The 22,946-nt window shown below is 39.3% G+C and overlaps 1 protein-coding gene across 2 annotated transcripts in view; it reads left to right on the top strand.

The window, feature by feature from the left end:
- The window catches only part of Otogl (otogelin like), a 142,413-nt gene that overhangs the window by 33,275 nt on the left and 86,192 nt on the right, over positions 1–22,946 (top strand). For both annotated transcript variants that reach the window (XM_021174947.3, XM_085843441.1), the window contains exons 13-23: positions 359–467; positions 1,296–1,342; positions 1,767–1,912; positions 4,022–4,145; positions 6,190–6,367; positions 11,125–11,249; positions 13,977–14,186; positions 17,310–17,475; positions 18,473–18,547; positions 20,844–20,896; positions 22,670–22,832. In XM_021174947.3, coding sequence (XP_021030606.2) covers positions 359–467; positions 1,296–1,342; positions 1,767–1,912; positions 4,022–4,145; positions 6,190–6,367; positions 11,125–11,249; positions 13,977–14,186; positions 17,310–17,475; positions 18,473–18,547; positions 20,844–20,896; positions 22,670–22,832 — 1,396 coding nt within the window. The remainder of the gene's footprint in view (positions 1–358; positions 468–1,295; positions 1,343–1,766; positions 1,913–4,021; positions 4,146–6,189; positions 6,368–11,124; positions 11,250–13,976; positions 14,187–17,309; positions 17,476–18,472; positions 18,548–20,843; positions 20,897–22,669; positions 22,833–22,946) is intronic.

The raw sequence follows: 22,946 nt of genomic DNA, 5'->3' as shown, positions 1-22,946 counted from the left end.
TTCCTTTCCTTTCCTTTCCTTTCCTTTCCCTTCCTTTCATTAAGTTCAAGGAAGTTCTTTTCAGTTTTCTTTCTTCTTGGCAGACTTTGAGATTTTGATAGCAAGTTACAGGAAATGAGAGTTGAAACTCATTGAAAGAAACCTTCCTGACATTGACATCAACTGAGAGCTAGGTTTCTACTTCATAACAGTGAGAGCTAAGTTTCTAGAGTTCTCATTGACAGTCTAGGAATTTCTGTATCTGGAACTCGTTCTAAGAAAGTTCTCAACAACGTTGGATTGAGTTGTTAGCTATTCAAAGAGCATAACCCTCATTATTTCTTTTGAGATACATGTGACATACATGTTTCTTAAACAGGCCTCATAATGGACAATGGAACTTGCATCTCTTTGGAGAGCTGCCCTTGTAGTTTTCACGGATTAGCTTATTCAGTTGGTTCAAAAATCGAACAAGAGTGCACTGAATGGTAAGTGGTCCACGGGGAGAGAGTAATTTCTGAGTCTTTTTCTATTTAATAACTTGGTCATGACAGGCATCTTGCAGAGTCTACCCGTTGCTAATTTTCATCTGCAAATTCTGAGATGCAGTCTGTATTTTTACTTGAACTACACAAATTGGCTCTCTTTATGTGTTTGTGTTCTTATTACTTCCTTTGTTAATTTTATAAAATCCAGGGCCCATATACTGCCCACCCAATTTTTGCTGTTCATAATAACTAATTAACACATAGTTTTATTCTTAGAGCTGGATGACTTTCCTGGGTTTATGTACTGAATATTTTATGAAGTCACTGTCTATTGGTGGGTTTGGGACGTGATCAGGAAGATTTGCAATCCTTATTAAACTTGCTCAGATGCTGGGCAAGCGTGAAATTCCTCCAGGACAGTCCCTGGTAAAAATAGAAGCCTGTATGACCACAACTCCATTCTCTTTGCTCTCAGCAAAAGACATGCAGGTTTATAACTAACCATATAACATCTCAGTAGCTGATGTCATCAGACTCTTGCTTTCCTCAGAAACTCCTGTATTTGTGAAGAAGGGAAGGGGCCTTTGCCTTCCACTAGAAGAGAGCTGTTTCTTCTTGTTAGTGTCTTATGCCAGCAAATGGATACATAATGGGTACTTATTTACCAATCAAGCAGTTCGTAACTATTAGTGCAACTTTTTAGAGAGGTTTTTCTACTCAGATAATAGAGAACCTATTAGCTTAATATATCTTGTATATTAGGAAATATATTGAGGAAATGTAAGCATACTTTCTGTGTCAGGCTAATAGTTTTCTAATTTTGTTTAGTGTATGTGTTGGTGGAGTTTGGAACTGCACCGAGCATGACTGTCCAGGTAATCTTCTAAACTGTTAAAAACCAAGTTTTAACTTCTGAAGAATATGTTTTTAATTTGGAAGGAAAAATAATATTGATTATTGAATGAATCTCATATATATTATATATACATATGAGTATAATAATACATAACTTATATAGAGAGAATAATTGGTAAATTGAATATCTAGTAGGCAACTTTGCTAAAATTTTGTTAAAAATGAATAAATACAAGTCCTAAAAGTATATGGAAAAGCCATCATTTAATAATTTTTAACTAAAATTTAATAGGTTAATTTGTCAGATCATAAATCTAAATGAATTACTTTCTTTTGAGGGGTGCTTATTTATGCTAAGTTGTCCTGCTGTTTTTTTAAGCATTAACACAGGTTTTCATTTCTCCCTTTTCTGTCTTCATCTCCTTCTTTGTTTATCTTGAATAGTTCAGTGTTCTGTTGTGGGCGACTCTCATTTCACCACCTTTGATGGGCGTCATTACTCTTTTATTGGCTTGTGTCAGTACATCCTTGTGAAAGGAACTGGAAAAGATAGATTCACGATCACTTTGCAGAAGGCTCACTGTGAACAGGTAAGCATAGCCCAGTCAGGAGGGGAGTTATCGTACTACGAAGTCCAGCCTTACATCCCTATTATGTGGCAGTATTATTATAATTATTTGCTATTCTTTTTTTTTAAGTTTTTAAAAAATATTTTTATTGTTTGAGAATTTATTTTTTTTATTTTTAATATTTTTTATTACGTATTTTCCTCAATTACATTTCCAATGCTATCCCAAAAGTCCCCCATACCCCCCCCCCCACTTCCCTACCCACCCATTCCCATTCTTTTGGCCCTGGCAATCCCCTGTATTGGGGCATATAAAGTTTGCAAGTCCAATGGGCCTCTCTTTCCAGTGATGGCCGACTAGGCCATCTTTCGATACATATGCACCTAGAGACAAGAGCTCCGGGGTACTGGTTAGTTCATGTTGTTCCCCCTATGGGGTTGCAGATCCCTTTAGCTCCTTGGGTGCTTTCTCTAGCTTCTCCATTGGGAGCCCTGTGATCCATCCAATAGCTGACTGTGAGCATCCACTTCTGTGTTTGCTAGGCCCCGGCATAGTCTCGCAAGAGACAGCTATATCTGGGTCCTTTCAGCAAAATCTTGCTAGTGTATGCAATGGTGTCAGCGTTTGGAAGCTGATTATGGGATGGATCCCTGGATATGGCAGTCTCTAGATGGTCCATACTTTCATCACAGCTCCAAACTTTGTCTCTGTAACTCCTTCCATGGGTGTTTTGTTCTCAATTCTAAGAAGGGGCATAGTGTCCACTCTTTGGTCTTCATTCTTCTTGAGTTTCATGCGTTTAGCAAATTGTACCTTATATCTTGGGTATCCTAAGTTTTGGGCTAATATCCACTTATCAGTGAATACATATTGTGTGAGTTCCTTTGTGATTGTGTTACCTCACTCAAGATGATGCCCTCCAGGTCCATCCATTTGGCTAGGAATTTCATAAATTCATTCTTTTTAATAGCTGAGTAGTACTCCATTGCTATTCTTAATGTATAGATTATTACGATGTCATCATTATTAATATATCTCAAAAGAATGAATAATGCTCACCATTGGTCATGACAATAGAACCTTGATTTTAGACATATTTACATATAACAACAAAAATAAGTTTTACTAGATAAAATTCAATATAGATTGACTTTTTTTTTTCTTTTTGAGACAGGGTTTCTCTGTATAGCCCTGGCTGTCCTGGAACTCACTATGTAGACCAGGCTGGCCTCAAACTCAGAAATCCTCCTGCCTCTGCCTTCTGAGTGCTGGGATCCAAGGCGTGCGCCACCACGCCCGGCCTAGATTGACTATTAATGTTATTTGCATATGTTGCTTTTGAAAATGTAGTGCACAATTTCACGATAGGACTAAGCCTTAATTGACTTAATTTACTCTCAAACTAGTTGTTACACAGGGTATTATTTTTGGGTAAGATCCAGTAGGCTTCATATCATTCTAAAGAGATATATAATATATAATTAAGTAATACATATAGTAAGTAATTTTGACATATTAATAATATTGATGTCAGAGCTTTTCTTTAAATAAACACACCAATCATTTGTTTAAAAAGGAAAAAAATAATTTCAAAAAATTTCCAGAATCTTTACTAATCAATCAATTCCAATGAAAGGTCCTTTTCAGCAAACTTGAACAATTAGTTTCCTTTCTAGTTGGTTTCTGAGAGAGATTCTTGCTGTGTACCACAGGCCAACCTTAAATTTGTAGCAATCTTCCTTCCTCAGCATCTGGAGTGCTGGGATTATTAACTGTGAGCTGTCACGCTTCGCTTCAGCTCTATTTTTCTTATTGAAATTTATTAATATTTGAATTAACTTTATAACTAGTCCTAAATAACTCGGCTGTATTCTTTATTGACAACTTTGTCAATTGTATCAGCTAAGTGAGCAATTATGTGTTATGGAAACCAATTACTGGTGAGTCATTGAAAATGAAATTAAATATTTTATGATATATATATATATTATATATCACAGCCTTCATATATACCAGAAATTCTTATTTGTGCATACTCTCCATCTTCACCTTTCTTTGTCTTCTCCCCCCTCTTGCCCCTTCCTTGTCTCTGTCTTTCTTTCTCTCACAAATACTATGACTTTTCTGCAGAACCTGGGTTTGGTCTGCCTTCAGTCCATAACTCTAATACTGGAGGATGACTTTAACAAACAAGTGACGCTCAGCAGAGGAGGCCAGATTGTCACCAGTCCCAACCAAGGCTTCGCCCTGAATGGTAAGAAGCAATGCTGTGAATACCTTAGCGCCAACAGCAAACCCAACCCAAGGCGCCATTTTCATCTTGATTGATGATGTAACATTTCCTGGGTGCCTGTGCCACTTTGCCAAATACACTGGAGGCCACAATCCTTATTGTTTTTCTCAAGTGGCCTAGAATTTGCACAAGCAAACAGATACCTGCAGTAAAATGAGACAGATATAGTAATTTGTACAGGACTCTAAGGGTTTACTGTGTTGCTTCTGAGGTATAGCCCATGCCCACTGGAGAAAGGACTTGCAGGGTTGGTAGGATTTTCTTTTTTCTTTTTTTCTTTTTTCTTTCTATCTTTGGTTTTTTGAGACAGGGTTTCTCTGTGTAGTCTTGGCTGTCCTGGAACTCACTCTGTAGACCAGGCTGGCCTCTAACTCAGAAATCCACCTGACTCTGCCTCCCAAGTGCCGGGATTAAAAGCATGCACCACCATGACCGGTGGTAGGTTTTTCTGAAGGAGATGATGTGCCACTGGACATTTGAAACCGAACTTAGAATGAAGGAAGTGAGAAAGGGAGGGGTAGGTCTCTGTGGAACTTGTTTAGGAGATAACTGTATTGGCATCGCTACATCCTGAACAGGGTCAAGAGAGACTACCTAGACCTGACATTAGGAAAGCAGGGCGGGGGGCGGGGGTACAGACAGTATGTAGAGGCTTCATACATGGGAGGTTCCTGGGGTGGACTTGTTTAAGTCTGCTTTGCAGCAGAGTTACTAAGAATAATTTTTTACTCTCACAGTGAATACTCTCTCAGAAATGTTCCAGCTCGTGTTTCACATCACACGTCAATGTGACACAAAAATCATGCCAGAAAACTCATATAGTCATGAATATAAAATTGTTACTGTTTGACTAGTATGAAATGGTGATCTCACACACTTGAGTCAAACATACAGAAATAAACAGTGAGTCTTAAGGAACTGTAGTTCGTTTCTTTCTTATTTTTGTCATATATATGTGTGTGTGTGTGTATACATATATATATATATATATATATATATATGAGACTATATACATATATACATACACATATGACTTTGGGTGGAAGGGATTTTGAGATGACAGACATCAGATTACCAACATGCAGCATGCTACAGTGTGAAGCATGGCAGAGACAGGGATGAGCAACTCTAAGACAATGACAGTGTGACAGTAGCGATGGATAGAAGACAGAATGATGGTCTGTCAGTATACAAGTGGCCTACACTTACTTCTGGATTCAGTTGTGGCTGTAAGGAAAGGCAATGAAAAGAATGGAACGCTCAAAGAATATTTTTCAGAATTATGGTATTAGAGACCAAATTGAGAACAACATATATATATTACACACACACACACAAACTTGACACAGGGGCAAAGAAGAGCTTTTAATGACAACCTCACTATCTTAGTTTTAAGTATGAGTTTGTCTCTAAATATGTCTCATAAAATAGTGATTACCAAGAGATATGCCTTCCTTTTTTTTTGGGCATTCACAAAAATGTGGAAAATTCTTGAGAAAATACGCAAATACATAGACACACACACTATGCACCACACTGCTCCACATCTCCTCCTAACCCCCACACAATACATCCCCGCCCCCACATAGACATACAACACATACTATACCACAACCTTTATACCATACATAGCCCTTATAAAACCATACCTCTACTACACTATTCACCCCACCACACATATACATATACATGTATACCACACACAAGAACACATACTCTATGAAAAAGATGATTAGAATTCAAATATTGAATATGAAGATGTTTGTCAATGGAGATTGCATGTCAATAGTGGCAGCCCATCAGAAGACTAGGTGAATGAGATGGAAGGAAACAAGAGAAAAACAATCAACCACTAGGGACAGATTTAGCCTTGGAACAAAAGCAAGACCTGCCAACTAGCTAGCCACCATTGGACATCAATAGAAGGAGAGGCTCAATGTTGTCCGCTGCCATTTCAGAACATTACCTGTAGGTGACGGCACTAACGTACGTTCTTTTCCTACAGGCATTGTTGAAATTCAAACCCTGTCATCCTTATTCATTCTCCTAAGAACCACCTTTGGTTTAAAGATCTTGTTCGCTATTGATGGAGAAAGAATTTACATTCAGCTTTCCAGTGCCTGGAAAAGACGGACGTTAGGTCTGTGCGGCACCTTTAATGGCAACATTAGGGATGACTTTCTGTAAGTATGACCTATTGACTTATGGGCAGCTTGTTGAGTTTGATGGCGGCCACTTGAATGGAGAGAGATTCATTAAAAATGTTTACATAGCTGATAGGAGGTCAGCAATCACTGGCTAAGTGCTTCACGTATATTATCATATTTAATTTGTATAGTTATCCAATGGGATAACTATTTAATTTGTATAGTTATCATATTTAATTTGTATAGTTATCATTGCACTAATTAGAGAAGAAACTAAGAGCTCACAGGAACAAACAAAGTATTCAGTCACTTATCTTATGGCTTCTTAAAGTTTTCGCACTCAAGACCCTGTTACCGATGAGAATTTATGCACTCTTTATATATATATATTATATATATAATATATATATATATATATATAATGGTAATAAACCATAAGGAAACTTATTTTAAACATATAATTTTACCATTTATTAAAGATGAAAGCAATTTTGCATCACAGGAATATGAATGTGCTTGTTAATTTTTTCTATAAAGAATTGAGTTGAATATACCATCCTACAGAGCATATAGCATCATCTATATTCTTCAGGGTCACTCAGTTTTTTGATTTTTACAATCAACACTGAGAATGATATTTCACACAAATATCTAATATAAAGTAGCAGATATTTTTGAGAATTCTGCCTAATCTTAAGCCCCAATTTAATGATTTAAAAATTAAAGCTCATCAACAAGTAAAACAAATTCCTGAAAACAAAAATTCTATCGGATACAGTCCACAGATATGTTAATTTGATATTTACATGGGTGTAATGGTTGTATAAAAATATTAAAAATACATTTCCTAAAATGAAGCCATATGTTTATATAAGAGTAAAAAATCTTTTTATAGTATAAACACTGCAATCCATTACATACAAAAGTCTCAAATCCAAGATGAGGTATTCTAGGAAGTGTTTGTTGATGTGTGTGGTATGACAATATGTGAAGTGCAAAGTGTGAGTTGTGTGTGCAGACCCAAAGTTGCGATGGAGTCATGCAGTCCTACGTGGGTGACCGTTTAGAGGAACACCTTGGATTCATAACATATTCAATGTGATGTGGTGTGTGTTTGTGTATGTGTGTATGTGTGTGTGTCTGTGTGTGTGTGTGTGTATGTGTGTATATGTGTGTGTGTGTGTATGTGTGTATATGTGTGTTTATGTGTGTGTTTTGTGCAAGCCAGAAGTCAACCTTGAGCATTGCCCATCAGGTGCCACCCACTTGGTTTTTTTGAGTCAGGACATCTATTGGTCTGGAACTCACTGATCAGGGTAGGCTGGTAAGGTAGGTTATCAAGCACAAGCAATCCAACTGGCTCTAAGTTCCAGTGCTAGGATTATAAAATGTGTACCACCAACTTGTAAATGCACTCTAGGCATAAAAAAATGTCTTACATAGTCCAGGCTGTATTCAAATCTGCCGTGTAGCCACAGTTGTCCGTGAACTCCTGATCTTCTTGCTTCTACCTCTCAAGTGCTGGTATTACAGGTGTGTACTCCACACGTGACCTCTTTTGGAATTTGTTTTGGGTGATCGTACATTTAGAAACCTTTGGGTGTTGCTAAACTTTTCACGGCCCCTTTCCTTTATATGATTCTGTATGTGTCATGACCATAGTTAAAGAAACTGTGAGTTAGCTCACATCCTGGAGTGAGGCTTGAATTTATGCAATATCTCAGGATGTGGGCTAACTGCTGCCTCCTGCCCTCTCCTCTGCAGCCTTTAAAGCTCTGTAGTCTGCTTTTAGAAAATCTTAGTTTGTATTGCATTTGTATTAATGTATTTTATATTTATATCATACATAATGTATAATATATTTGTATTAATGACAGTAAGCTAAACTGTGCAGTGTTATTTGTTACTACAGCTAGCTACAAGACAAATTTTGGCATCTAAGTTCCTTAGATTTTAGGAAAATTGGTGCTGCATTGGGAGAAAAGCAATAAAGTCTGCTAGTCTAGGAAAATGTGCTTTTCACGACCCAGGAGACACAGAATCACTACCCACGAGAAGCAGCAGTTCCTGGTTCAGGGTATGTTATGAGTATTAGTCATTTGGCCTGAGGTTCATTGGGAACCAGTTAAGTGGAATAACACAGTACTGGTTATCCAGGAACTGGTGTTGCACTATCAGGAAGGGATTTAACTCTGAAATTGAAGAATAGCCCCTCTGATGGCTGTCAGGAGTGGTGTTGAGCCAGGCTGAGGGTTAGTGGAAGGGACTTGTTTATGAGTGGATGAATAGAGTTCTACCATTCATCATGATGCCAAGAGCCAATGTGAGAGATACTTTCAAGTTACCAAGAGGATAACTAACGAATTTTCTCATTCAAGAATGAGAAGAATATGAGGTTTCCTATGTTCACTAGCTTGGCTTAACCATTACACAGTAGACACATGTAACTTTAAAGGATTCTATTGTACATCCTAAATGCATACAAATTTCTGGCCCACAATATCAATAAAAAAGATTCTAATGAAGAAATATTCAGTGTTATGTGAGGCAAAAACCCAAAATCTACATAATCTATTGAGGTAATTTCAAAATAAAAAATGTTGTCCTTTGTGGGTCTAGCCAGAAGCACAGTAAAAGTGTAGAGGTCTCTGTGGGCTGAGCATCCAGGGGACATGTCATGGAAGAGTGGTTCTCTAAATGACATGGTTTTTTGAGTACCTTTACATATAATCTTTCCCTCTGTGGTTCTTCCCCTTCTAATCTTGATTTTATGTTCAAATTAGCTCAAGCATTATTCACTTTCAAAATTTAGTTCACATCTAACCAGAATTGCATCTAGGTTAGCTGTGAAGAAAATATCATTTACCAGTTGTACATACCAAATGGCCAGGGTTAATGAGAATTAAGAGTGCATCCTTGGTCCCTCGCTTTTCAGGATTCTTATCTATCCTGGATAGTCAACTGAACTAAGCACAACTTTTAATAGTGCACCAAAAAGCTTACTCAATGGGCACCAAGAGCCGATATTTTAATTAAAAATTTAAAAAAGCAACATTTATTTTACATCATCTCATGTAATTTATTTACGTTTGGCTATTTTTTTCTTGTATTTACTTCAGGTTAGAATAACAACATCTGTGTCATACTGTCAAAGTAGAAACCATGCTAGGGCACTTGGCTCAAATATCCAGAAAAGACGTTAAAGTCTTTTGGGCCTTGTTTGTCAGAATGGGTTAGCAGTCAGTGTTTAACAAATGGCAGATCTGTCTGCCAGTCCCCGGGCACCAGTCTCCTCTGTGCATAAACATTCAGGCGCGATAAGAATACAGGATAATATTTCAGTCACAGATAACTCTCAGACATTGTTTAGCTTTCCAAGCAAAGCAGTTAAAATTCTTTACTTGACAAAGGTTAATGCGAAGCTACAAACATAGTTTAATGGAAAAATATTAATTGAGAATTTATTTTTACGTGCCCTGTTAGAGCAAATCAAGTAAGTTTAGTGAGCTGAAAGGCAGTTTTATAAAGGGAACTACAATAAATAAACAGGCCTACATTCTGGTTCCTATCTTTAACAAATTTATTGTTTTAAGTCAACTAAATGAAACAAGAGAGCGGTTCTCTGGGTAGCTCCTCCTGGGAACCCTGAGATATTTTGCTTTCCCTGGGAGGAGGCTGGAGAAGGAAGGCTGGGGAACAGAAAGGGAAGAAAGCTATAAGTCAGGGACTTTCTTGAGTCTTAGTACCTCCATCTGAACAAAATGAGACTTTCATATTTGACTTCTTATAGTTCTTTAGTGTCCTGGGGATTCGCTGAGAAATAGGAAATGGAAATGTCCCTGAAGAAGTGGTCTCAGCTGGATGGTAATTAAGCACTCATCTTCAAGGGTACTGTGAGAGTGAAGGTCAAGCCCACCCACCGGTTCAGACTTATTGCAACCATTGTAATTTATTGTAACTACAATTCCTCTAGGAGCCTGGGTCTGCCTTGATCTGTATGTATAGTCTTTACAGGGTCTGGCACAGTGTCTGATAGCGAAATCACTTAACAAATGTTGCCCATTGAATGAACAGCGTTTGAAGGCCACGGAAGGTGGAATTTCATATTTGGCCCCTCAGCGCTGTAGTCTCACTTAATAAGGGTGGTGGTTCTCCTCTGTTGGGTGGTGGTTCTCTTCTGTTCTGGTCTGCTGAGGAAACAGGTGAATAAGCGTGAAGGAAGGAGGACTTTATATCAACTTTCACCCCAATTTTAATCTATGATTGCTTAGTATTTCAGGCCTTCCAGTATAAATTGATATAATGAGCCAAGAGTATAGACTGTTGTACTCCTATTTGTCAGTAGGTTAAATAGCCCATGTGAACTATGTGCCTCTGCGTTTCCACGTTCATCTTAAACTACACTCAGATTGAATGTTTGGTTGTGTGAGTGATGCTTAGTTATCCGAGCGGAGCCAAATCTGATCCTTTGCTTTCTTGGGCGCCAGGTAATGAGCCTGATTGGCATTTCTCTGAGCTTGTGGTTTTCTTTATAAAATCCGGCACAAGAGTGTTTTCTGTACAAGGTGGAGATGGAGACTCAATAACATCATGTATGTTCATAATCTAGCCCCTTGAAAAGTCTCAAGTTTAGGAAGCTGAGACCTTTATTTTTCTAACATACTTGAGAACTTGAATTTCTAAGGCTTGTTTGAATATTAAGAAAAGAGTATTTACTTATTTGAATATTCGAAGGATATGCGAAAATAAGAGGAACGAGAGCGACTACAGCGAACATTTTCTTGCCTTTCTAGTTCTCCATCAGGCATGATCGAAGGAACCCCACAGCTTCACGCACATGCGTGGAGAGTCTCCTCCACGTGTTTCGCGCCTGTCCATGTCCCGATGGTGGATCCCTGCAATATTAACCAACAGAACAGTAAGTCCTCCTTTCTATACTTAGACTTAGGGGAGATGTTCAATATGTAACATTAATTTTATAATCTTATGTTATGATTTTAAATTATGAATTACTCTAAGAGCCCCGCTGTTCCTTGTGTGCTTTTTTGGTCAAGCCTATGCTACGTCCACGATTTTTAAGTGCAATTAAGGCTATTGAAAACAACAGCAAACAACCTATTCTTTTACATTTTAAAAATGCACACATCATGTGTATTTATGACTTTCTTCCTTTCAAACACAGGCTGTGTTTTGGAGGTTTAGGAGGCAGGAAACACTCGAAGACTGCGGTTATAGTTTCAGGATGCGCAGCAACAGTTTCATAGTGTGATAGCTCAAGCGCATCTCGTCTTTATTCCTACTCATATCATCTGTTATCACTCTGTAAGCAGGGAGCTCACACCCAATGATTGGCTTGTGCTATTAAGTGGGCAACAGTCTGAGAGAGTCATGCTCCAGCTTTGCAATTTGCAGGAGCAAAACAACTCAAATGCCTAGAAATTTACACACACACACACCCCTGACACTGGCCGAATCCATGTTCAGTCTCCCCACATTTTGTACTCGTTGTGTGTGAGTGCTAGGCTGCCTATTTAATAGCTTTTATTGTAAGCTTAGTTCAAATGTACTGGGGAAGAACAGATAATCTTGCACTAACACATAACAAAAGACAGCAATTGTTTTATCCCAATGAAGGCTGTTTATTCTCCTTGTCTCTGTCTCTTTCTCTATGTCTCTCAGTCTCTTTCTGTCTCCGTCTCTATCTCTCCCTTTCTCTGTCTCTCTCTAATCTCAAGATTACACGAGTCTTGGCTTTTATGTTTCACTACTTTTAAATCCAGTTCCATTTTCCCTCCATTTCATCTCCATATTTTAAAAACAAATTTACTTCTTCAGGTAGTTTCACTTGACTTCTAGTATCTTATTTGTTTCTAACTTTGATGACTTCCTTTTTGCCATTGAGGTGACTTTGTTATTAAGTTTCTATGTAAAGGTTTCGGTAGAGTTCCCTTGATGAGCTGCCTCTTCCAGATGCGTCTTTATTTTATAACTGTCACTACTCAGCATTTTATTGTATTTTCCACCCCTTTCCTCCTGCACTATGTCTTCTGTGGTATGTGCTTCAGGGTTTTCTTTTCTTTTTTACTTTTGCTGGAAATTGTGATTTCATAAAAATCCCAAACAGGTAAATTCACAAAGACAGGAAAAGAACAGAAAATAGACAAAAACAAATAGAATTTTTTTTTGAGTTACTCTTTACTTAATGACAGTGGAAATATGTTTTGATCTGCAAATTCTTAGAGCACAATGGAGTGGCCTTGCCAGTGCATTATTTTGCTCTTTCAGGATTCTTGGGGTAAGAAATGTGTTCACCAAGAGTGTATAGTCATTTGTTTCCCATATGTACGCTTATTTAAGGCAATAAAATAGTAGTTGGGTAACTACCAGGATATTTATTATTAATAAATATGCCTTCGATCTGGGAGGAGTGGGATGGTGAATGCGATCTAAATACATTATATACCATTCTTAAAGAATTAATGAAAATGTTATCTTACAAACTGAATATGCTTGACATTCTCAACAAAACGCATTCAGTATTGTTCCTTGAAAGTGAAAAGGATCTGTTGTCCACCAGTCATTCAGTGACACTGACAATATGAAGACTGACTGAGTTTTATCTCTGAGGGAATCAGTTCAAGTGAGGTCCACTTACATCACAGAACCGCGGACCTCACCTTATCTCCTTTCTCTGAAATGACAGTATCTCCCCGGGCTTGTCACACCTGTTCAGCCAGTCCCGAGCAGGGTTGTTCTTGCTCAGCATTGACTTGAAGGCTCGATGGTAGGATCCTGCTTTAAATAATATAGTGATAATTACATCTCATAGACATCAGAGTGGACTCCAATCCCTAATTTCTATTCATTATTCTCCCATTTATTCTACCATTTTTTTTCACATGTGAATTTATTAATCAAACACAACTGAGCTTCTCATGTTTGCCAGACACTGGACACTGTGCATTGTGCTGAATGACTGCAGCATCTGCCCCATTATCTTTCACCCATGAGATTCCATTGGAATGCAGTGATTGCCTGTCCTGGGAATAATGGTGTTTTCTACAAACCTGTCATTACACCATTATTAGGAAGCACTTTTGTTATGCATGGGGAGGAGGTCTGGAGATGATAAGCCCCAGTTCCTCACAGCAGGCTTCCCGAGGTGATCCTCCAGCATGGGCTCACCGTGGTTACCACTTCTGCCAATCCTTTTGTTGGTTATGTTATACAGGTACACTAGATTTTTTTTTCTTTTTCTTTTTCTTTTTCTTTTTCTTTTTCTTTTTCCTCTCTCTCTCTCTCTCTCTCTCTCTCTCTCTCTCTCTCTCTCTCTCTCTCTCCCTCTCTCCCTCCCTCCCTCCCTCCCTCCCTCCCTCCCTCCCTCCCTCCTTCCTTCCTTCCTTCCTTCCTTCCTTCCTTCCTTCTTCTTCTTTTTCTTTTTTCTTTTTTTATTTTTTTTTGGTTTGGCTCAAAGACGATTGAATGTGGACTCAACGCTGTTTCCTGTGTAAGTTGCTGAATGTCCTGGGACTCACTTAAAGGATATGTTTCTAGAAAAGGAAGATACTTGAGTAGTTTTGGTACCCCATTCTTAGGGTAATCTCTGGTTGGTATAGGAAAGACTCACAGTTTCTTCATCCGCTAGTTGGGTATGCAGCGCACTGTGATGTCATCCACCAGGAGCTCTTTGCTCCTTGCCATGTCTACGTCAGTCCCGGGCTGTACTACCAGTTGTGTCGCCATGACGCCTGCAAATGCGGGAGCCCCTGCCTGTGCAACGCTCTCGCCCACTATGCCTACCTGTGTGGTCAACGTGGCGTGCCCATTGATTTCAGAGCTCACATCTCCTTCTGTGGTGAGTATGACATCCCAGACTGATGACCAGGTAACTCTTTAGACAGTGTTGTGTTCATAATGAACACTTTTAATTTTTAAAAGGGATGCCAAGATTGTATACAAATTATTTGAAATGGTCTCATGATGTATACATACTGAAAACAACTGAATCCTAAGAAATATTTTAGATGAAAGAACTTATAACATAGGACTGAGTACAATGTGTGTGAGAGATTCTTCATTTAAACTCATGGAACTAGAGGAGGGAGGGTGGGAGGGATGGAAGAAGGAGAAAGGGAAAGAGGGAGTGGGGTAGAGAGACACATGCAGAGAGAAAACAATAATAACTGGGTTTTTTTGTTACTAAATTAGAGTATGATTATGTATCTTGAAAGAAGAATTCAGGGTAATTTGAAAACATATTGAAAATATTCTTACCCTGGAAATGTCATATCTAAATATTGAAGAATATGAAAGAGGAGGGTGCCTTGTGACACAGCGAATCTGTAGTTAAGTAGGTCCAGTGTGCCTCAGGCACTGGCTGTTTCATGTTCTTGGACTCTAATACTCCTGATTACGGTGTCTGCTGTCCCGTTTAAGGCAGACGGATTCCGTAGGGTCCTATGTTTATTTTTCCAGCTAAGAACCTTGGGCTTTTTTTTTTTTGTAAGATTGCTGAAAACCTGTTACATTTATTATTTACAGGCAGCCTTTGGCTGCTATAAGAGCAGGGCTCAGAGACTGCAAAGCTGGAATCACTAGCCTTTTGGTGCCCTATGCAAAATAACTTCTGACCCCCGCTTTAGTCCTTCCTTCAGTCCAGGCTTCTCATCTTTGAGAGATCAGCTTAAAGGTCTTCTAGTTCCTTCATGCTTCTGTTGCGAGCTAGTCTTTAATGACTGATCCATCTCTCCAACCCAAGTCTTCTAATTTCTTGCTGTTTCTTTTGAGAGCATTCAATGGCTAAGCCATCTCCCCAGTCTGGCTTTTCCAATGTCTTGTTTTGTGAAGGATTTTCCAATCCCACATGAGTGAAATACAAGATCTAAGACAACTAGGATTTATAGTCCTCTCCTCTGCTTCAAATTCTGTGTTTTATATCCCTCCTTATTTATGGCATCTGGAAACGCTCTCCACTCTTTTTCCCACTAAGGTCCATTACACACCTAACATCACTTTAATTATGTTTGAGTCAGAATGGGCAAAGTATTTGTTTGGTTGAGTTTTAGGCTTTTGTTTAAGTAAAGGGAAACATTTAAAAAAGTAATATCTTTATTAATTATTTGAAATATTCATTTAATTTTCTAGGCTTAATATATGGTTTTGGAAATTTTCTAAACATGAGCTCTCTATGCCATTTTACCATCTTTCCCTTCCAGCTCCTCCTATAACTTCCTACCCCCTCTCAAAGTGATGACCTCTCTTTAATTGTTATCATTGCATGTATGTGTATGAATACAACTAGCTGAGTCCCTTTAATATTGCTCATGTGTATATGTGTCTAGGGATGAGCACTTGGAAGTAGATAACCTATGGGAGGATTGTCTCTGGAGAAGACTGACTCTCAGAGTTACTCATTGCCTATAGATCTTCATCTAGGGGTAGGAACTCATGTGCTTTCCCCCATTGACACTAGCATGATATTGTCAGCTGATATTGTCATTGTGCAGATATATTTTAGAATATTTTAACTAGCCTGCCATTTTTACTTCAGTTTGACCTATAGAGAAATTGTTTTAGGAACAATGTATAAACATTATACAATTATATATGTGTGTGTGTGTATATATATATATATATATATATATATAATCAAATTGTGCCACATTTGTAGAGGAATAAATGCTTGCTTAGGTCTCAAGAGGATAGGAAACAGAGAATCTCAACTAACTGAGAAATTGCCTTCTTCAGATGACCTGTGAGTGTAACTGGACATTTTCTTGATTGCTAATTGATGAAGGAGGTCATCGCCCACTACAGGCTGCACCATCCTTGAATGGGTATTCTTGGGATGTTTAAGAAAGGGTAGCAGAGAGTGAAACAGATGCAGAGGCCCACAACCAAACACTGGATGGAGCTTAGGGACTCTTATGGAAGAGATAGGGGAAGGTAGGGTTGTGGGCCCCAGCGGGGATAAGAACTCCACAGGAAGACCAACAGAGTGAACTAAACTGGACCCTTGGGGCTCTCAGAGTATGAACCACTAACCAAAGAGCATACATGGGCTGGACCTAGGCCCCTTGTACATATGTAGCACATGTGCAGCTTGGTCTTCATGTGGGTCCCTCAACAACTGGAGCAGGGGCTGTACCTAAAGTTGTGGCCTGTCTGAGGATACAGGTCCTCTAACTGAACTGCCTTGTGTAGCCTCAGTGCGAGAGGCTGAACCTAGACCTGCAGAGACTTGATGTGCCAGGGTGGGGGATACCCAAGGAGGGTCTCCACCCCTTCAGAGGAGACGTGGATGGGGGGATAAAGAGAGGAGAAGGGGGGCAGTAATCAAGATGTAAAGAGAATAAGTAAGTAAGTTAACTGGGGGTGGAGTAGCTGAATATGTACCTGGAGAGAAGCCAGTAATTACCTTTATGCCATTGCTCTTGACTCTGGTCCTGCTTGAGTTCCTGTGTTGACTTTTCTTTGTGATGGACTGTGGTCAACATGTGCAACCCTTCCTCCCGCAAACTGGTTTTGGTTAGTGTTTTATCAAAGTGATAATGAACATGCTATGATAAAAATAATGTATTATGAAGATTTAAGTGTAATGCAGGTATTTATTCAAATGTTTAAAAGTATCTTTTGTAAGAACAAATAAATATGGGACAAGAATTAAAGATGCCATAGAATGTCTGAGGACTAGGAATTTCACCTGTTACTGAGGTCAGGGGTGCTTCTCTCTCTCTCTCACTGTCTCCCTCTCTCTCTCTTTCCCTACCTATCTACATACATACATACATATATACATACCTACCTTATATTTACTCATTCATTTATTTCATTTTGTTATCAAGTCTGTGATGTGTTCACTGATGTAGGATAGTGTACGTCTAACGATCTATATTTTCTCTGGGTGTATGAGTGACCATAACATGTTGCTTTGCCCATCTGTGGGACTGTCTCCTAAGTGACACTTGTTTGTCCACAGCTGTGGTGTGTCAGAAGGGCATGCTGTACCACCACTGCTCGTCACTCTGCCTCCGCTCCTGCACCTCTCTCTCCTCCCCTGAGCAGTGCAAAGACGACTGTGCTGAAGGATGCAACTGTCCCGAAGGCAAATTCTATGAAGAGACACTTAACTTTTGTGTGCCCATGTAAGTCACAGAGGGGGCTTGACAATAGCCAGATGGTACATGCTTTTCTTCTGATAGGCCAAATGAACTTTTGTTCTTGTTTCTTTTAAATTGCTAGAATTTTTTTGTTTTGTTTTTTTTTTTTTTTTTTGTTTTGTTTTTTGTTTGTTTCTGTTTTTTGGCTTGTGTCTTAGGGTTTTACTGCTGTGAACACATACCATGACCAAGGCAAGTCTTACAAGGACAACATTTAATTGGGGCTGACTTACAGGTTTAGAGGTTCAGTCCATTATCTGACAGGAACATGGCAGCATCCAGGCAGGTATGGTACATACAGCTGGAGCTGAGAGTTCTATATCCTCATCTGAAGACTGTTAGCAGAATACTGGCTTCCAGGAAGGGAGAATGAGGGTCTAAATCCCACACCCACGGTGACAGGCCACACCTACTCCAACAGGACCACAGCTTCTAATAATGCTACTCCTTAGGCTGAGCATATACAAACCACCACATTTTGCTTTAATGTGCTTTTTGCTTAATGTGGTAAGCTATTCACAGAAAGATACAGAAAGCAGGAGAGATTCTACTAGTTAACCCTGAAGTTTATTCCTACTTGATTTCTCCACACCCTAATCACAAACAAGGTTTGTATTTCCCTGTCATACTAGTGGTAGAATTGTATTCTCTATTCTCACTGAGAAAGTTCTTAGCCCTCACAGGGAGCAAAGACTTTTGTTTTGCACATAGGGTTAAAATATACAGTAGATGTGTTTCTCCAGAGGTCATTCAGTGAATTTTCTTGGGACTAAACAAACAGTCCAGAACTATTTGGCACTCCATATCTGTAGCTACTATGTCTAGTTAGTTGTCTGTTGTTTGCACAACATAGCTTTGTGCAGTCCCATAGAGTGGTGGAAGTCTACAGTGGCCAATTGCAGAGCACAGAGTCAACTGTCATTTTGTTTGTGTTGGAAAAAAATTATATCTTATTTTATTTACTTCACCTTTTCCCTTACAGATATCACTGCCGGTGTCATTATAGGGGGAGCATTTACCAGCCAGGGGAGCTCATTCCAACCCCCTCAGGCTTATGGTAGGTGTGTTAAAGAATATATTAACTGTACATATATATGTATATCCATATATATATATGTATATCACACTAGAATATGGAATGTCTAAGGCATCTACTGGTGCTTGCAGAATAGATTTCTAAATTTAATCACCATGAAGTTAAACAAAAACCCTTTAAATAAGCATTTGTTAGTAGATGTTAAGAATAGGATAGGTATTCACGCTACATCCTGAGGTCTTAAAGATTCATGGCTCATCTACACAGCTCAAAAAAAAAAATCAATTCTGGCATAGGTCTGACCCATAAGCCACATAGGAGTCACTCCTCATGATGGATATCAAACAGTGGAGTCCAACCACACTCACAGAATATCATTCACTGTAGTTATGGCCTGTCTGCCAAAAATGCAGTCATGTCTGCATGCTACCCATTTATCCACACCTGTCTCTCAGGATCCTCCTTCTAGTTGCACTGCAGGGGCTCACAGCGGATCCCCTTGGGTAGACAATGACAGCGAGACAGGACTGCGTGGTTTCTACTAACCTGGCACTGTTCTGAGCATGCTGTACTTATTATTAATTAAGCCCTCATGAGTATAACTGCAAGAGATAGGTCCTGCCATCTTACTCCAGTTTATACACGAGCAGAGTGAGGCACATGTAGTTAAGCAGCCCGATAATGGGGCTGGGATTTGTGCCCAGGCACCCGGCTTGGCAGTGCTCGCTTAGTTGCAGACCTTGCTTCACAGTTCATTTTAAACTAACAGCAAGCTATCATTTACAAATCAACTTGCATTTATAATTAATTCCATCTTTCCCCCACCACCCCCTGATTAAAACACAAAGAAACCATTGCATCCTTTCCTGTGTAGAATATACGACTATCTACAGTTTCCCAAGCCAGAATTCTGAGAATCTTTCCGACTTCTTTCTCATGCTCAACACTCCCATCTCGAAAATTTGTAGCAACCCTTGATTTAACTTGGTTTTATTTTCTTCATGTACATCAAATCCATTTTTTCCCTTCTTGTCCTGCTGCCTTAAGAGTGACACTCACCTCCTCTTCCCTGCCCCTTTCTAAAAATTATCTTTCTTTTACACTGCTATAACAAAACACCAGAGGCTGGCCATTTTATAAAGGTTTACTTAGCTCATAGTTATGGGGGCACAAGAGTGTTGGGTCCACAGGGAAGAAAGAGTCAAGGAAGCCAAATCTTCTTATAGTAACCCACCCTTGTAACCTGCTCAGTTCTGAGAGATTAGTAATGATTCACTTCAGGTTATAAACATATTCATCTTTTTCAGAAGTGGTTTCCCCAGTACCAAATCACTTTGTGCCTTAAGCTGCAGCTCTTAAAGTCCCACCTTTTGACAGAATCACAGTGGGGACCAATCCTTAGCACATGTCTGGGACTGGATAAACCATAGCAAAACCATGGTTTATTAGTCTCCTTGTCTGTAGTCTCCTTCCAAGTGTTGGAAGAGCCTGTTTTGAATTCAATACCCTTAACATTATTATTTTTATTTTTTTTGGTTTTTCGAGACAGGGTTTCTCTGTGTAGCCCTGGCTGTCCTGGAACTCACTTTGTAGACCAGGCTGGCCTCGAACTCAGAAATCCGCCTGCCTCTGCCTCCCGAGTGCTGGGATTAAAGGCGTGCGACACCACGCCCGGCTCCCCTTAACATTATTTATTTAAACATAGTAAAATAAAATCCATCCTTCATTAGAGCCCAAACCAAAAATATTTGGCATAATGACCTTATTTGCACCCCTGTCCTCAACCTGGAAGAAGTATAATATGTAAACCTGACTGTCTCACTTCCTTTATGGGCTAACACAGCTCTGAGTGACATTCTGTTGCTTAAAGATACATGTGCGTAGTTTTCATGTGATGTACCTCTTGATATGTTTGGTTTCTTCATTTTTCAAACATAGAACACATGGTCTGCTCTAAAGCTGAAGGGAAATCTGTGCCGGGATATTTCCAAGGGTCGTTATGAACAGATTTTTAGTTTTTTAGTAGTTTTTTTTAATGTTTTTTTTTTTTAAATCTTAGATGTATTTTTGTGTTGAGCACGTGATGTTGTTTGAATTAATTGTATATTTTCCTGTTCCTAGAATATAAACATTTGGGTCAGGCTAGTAACAATACTGTGGAGCTTTTAATCCTCCTGTCTCTAGCAAGGCCCCTCACATGGAGGCGTTTGATAAAATGTGTCAAAATTAGATAGCTGTCTTGGATCTGGACTGAAGGGAATGATTTGTTTGTATAAAACTCAAGATTTTGGTCTATAAACTATTTCTTTACTTCTAGCCAGTGTTCAAATGGGACTGTGAAATGTGATGAGCCAGCAACACCCTCTACTGGTGAGTTCCAGAAAAAGCTTTTCCCGAGCAGCATGTATCTCAAACACTGCCTCTACTCTTCTGACAGAAGGCTCTTATACGCCTCCTTAACCAATCACGGGAACATAGTAGTATCATGCAGTCAGAACCATTTTCCAATGATTCCCGACTTTTTTTTTTTCACATCACTAATAATATTTGTGGGACAGTGGAAAGTAGGTATTTAAGGCGGCTTAGAGACATTGATGGTCAGTCAAGCATGTAGCTTTTATATTGTCTACCCCAGCACCACCTCAGGTACCTGGAAAGGCTTTGGGGCTATAGCCTGAATACTGGTTGTAACATAGTCGTGGATCAGAAAGCAGAAAATTCTATCCTAGGCCAACACGCCTCAGCTTTTAATATCCACACAACAAACTGGTGATCTTGTTAAGACTTATGCTCTGATTTTGAATGAGAAGCCAACCCAGAGACTCTGAATATCTACCAATGACCAAGGCAATGCCAGTGTTTCTAGGTCCTGGGATGTGTCTGGGGAGCAAGCTTCTAGGGTTACGTGCAACAAATGGAAAATAGCATAGAACAAGAGTGTGGTGGCGCTCTCCTGTAATCCTGCCCTGAGAAAGCAGGGGCAAAGCCATCCAGGCCTCAAGGACAGATTCAGCTCTGCAGAGTTAGAAGCAAACCTGGCTTGTGTAAGACTTGGTTATAAAAATGGAAAATAAAAACAAAGGGTTTATAAAATATATCCATTGCTATTTCTCTTAGACTGTAACTTTCCACTAGAATATGTAGCCTGAAGGTCTACAAATTAGAGGGTTGTATAAATCTGTATTTTCGTCAGGTGAATAACTTATGGACACATGGCTGTCATTCTGTTAGATAAGGATATTATGGTTCTGTTACCTATTTAAATGTATGTCGTTATAAATCAGCTTTGAGCTGAGCATAGTGGTATGTTTCTATACTTATTAAAGAGGCTAAACTAGAGGGAGGAATTACAGGCCAACCTGGGCTTGATAGTGAGACCCTGTCCCTTAAAACACAAAATAAAGCAATAAAATACTTTTTGAATTACACATTTACTTTATCAGGATTTAGGTCAGTCTGGGGCTTCTCGATAGGTCATGTGACTGGGCCTCAAAGCTAACATAATAGCTACTGGAAATCCTCACTATGCCCCTTGTAGTTCAGGGTAGCTCACAGTTAAAGCAGGGATTTCTAGGTAGCCTGCTTTCTCAACGGAGTCCTCACGAATCCATTCCTGTGGTCTCACCCAAGTGTCTTATTTGATCACTGACAGCCCCAAAGACTTCTGGGAAACAGATACCCCCTGGACCCCGGTCATGTCTCCTAACAGGGGCCTCTGTACTACTCTGTACAGTGTAGTAGAGATTGATGAAAATAATGACTCAGAGGCAAGGCAAGATGAAGAAGTAACATGCATTTATTATGGCTTTGTAAATGTTTAAATGCGTATTGCAGCTTTCAGTAATTAAAATTGGTGTGTTTGAATTCATCTTGTTGACTTCAAGAAAGTATATGCTAGTTATTTAGTGAATTGTGGGGGAGGTGGCTAAGGTTTTCAGGTTTGAAACAGCTTTTGGGAATTTTGAGATGGAAAGACTCTGGCTTGGTAGTGCTGATAAGCTCATAAACTCGGGGATCACAGAATGAGAGCATTCTTTCACTATAGCGATGATCTGGTCAGTGGGTTTTGTTCGGATGATTTGTGCATAAGACTTTGGGCCAAATACAAAGTTAAAGCCGTGTTATCCATGCTTGTATCTGAAGTCCACGCCTGCCCAGAAGGGAAGGAATATTTTGACTGCAGGTTTCCTGACCCTGCGTTACCAGCTGGTGGTATAAACTGCGAGACAACGTGCGCAAACCTGGCCATGAACTTCACCTGTGCTCCATCCTCGCCTTGCATCAGTGGCTGCGTTTGTGCTGCAGGGTGAGCTCGCCTTTCTTGACAGTACAATCATTCATGATTTAGAGGAAAATTAAAGTCTCTTAAAAATATCCTTGGGGTCACTAGGTAATGTTGGCTGGTTAATAGAATTTACCT

This window comes from Mus caroli, unplaced genomic scaffold, assembly GCF_978045245.1.
Source record: "Mus caroli unplaced genomic scaffold, Mus_caroli_1 scaffold_9, whole genome shotgun sequence".
In the NCBI taxonomy this organism is placed as follows: domain Eukaryota; kingdom Metazoa; phylum Chordata; class Mammalia; order Rodentia; family Muridae; genus Mus; species Mus caroli.
The sequence above is the reverse complement of the archived record's forward strand: the minus strand, read 5'-3'. Positions and strand labels throughout refer to the sequence as shown.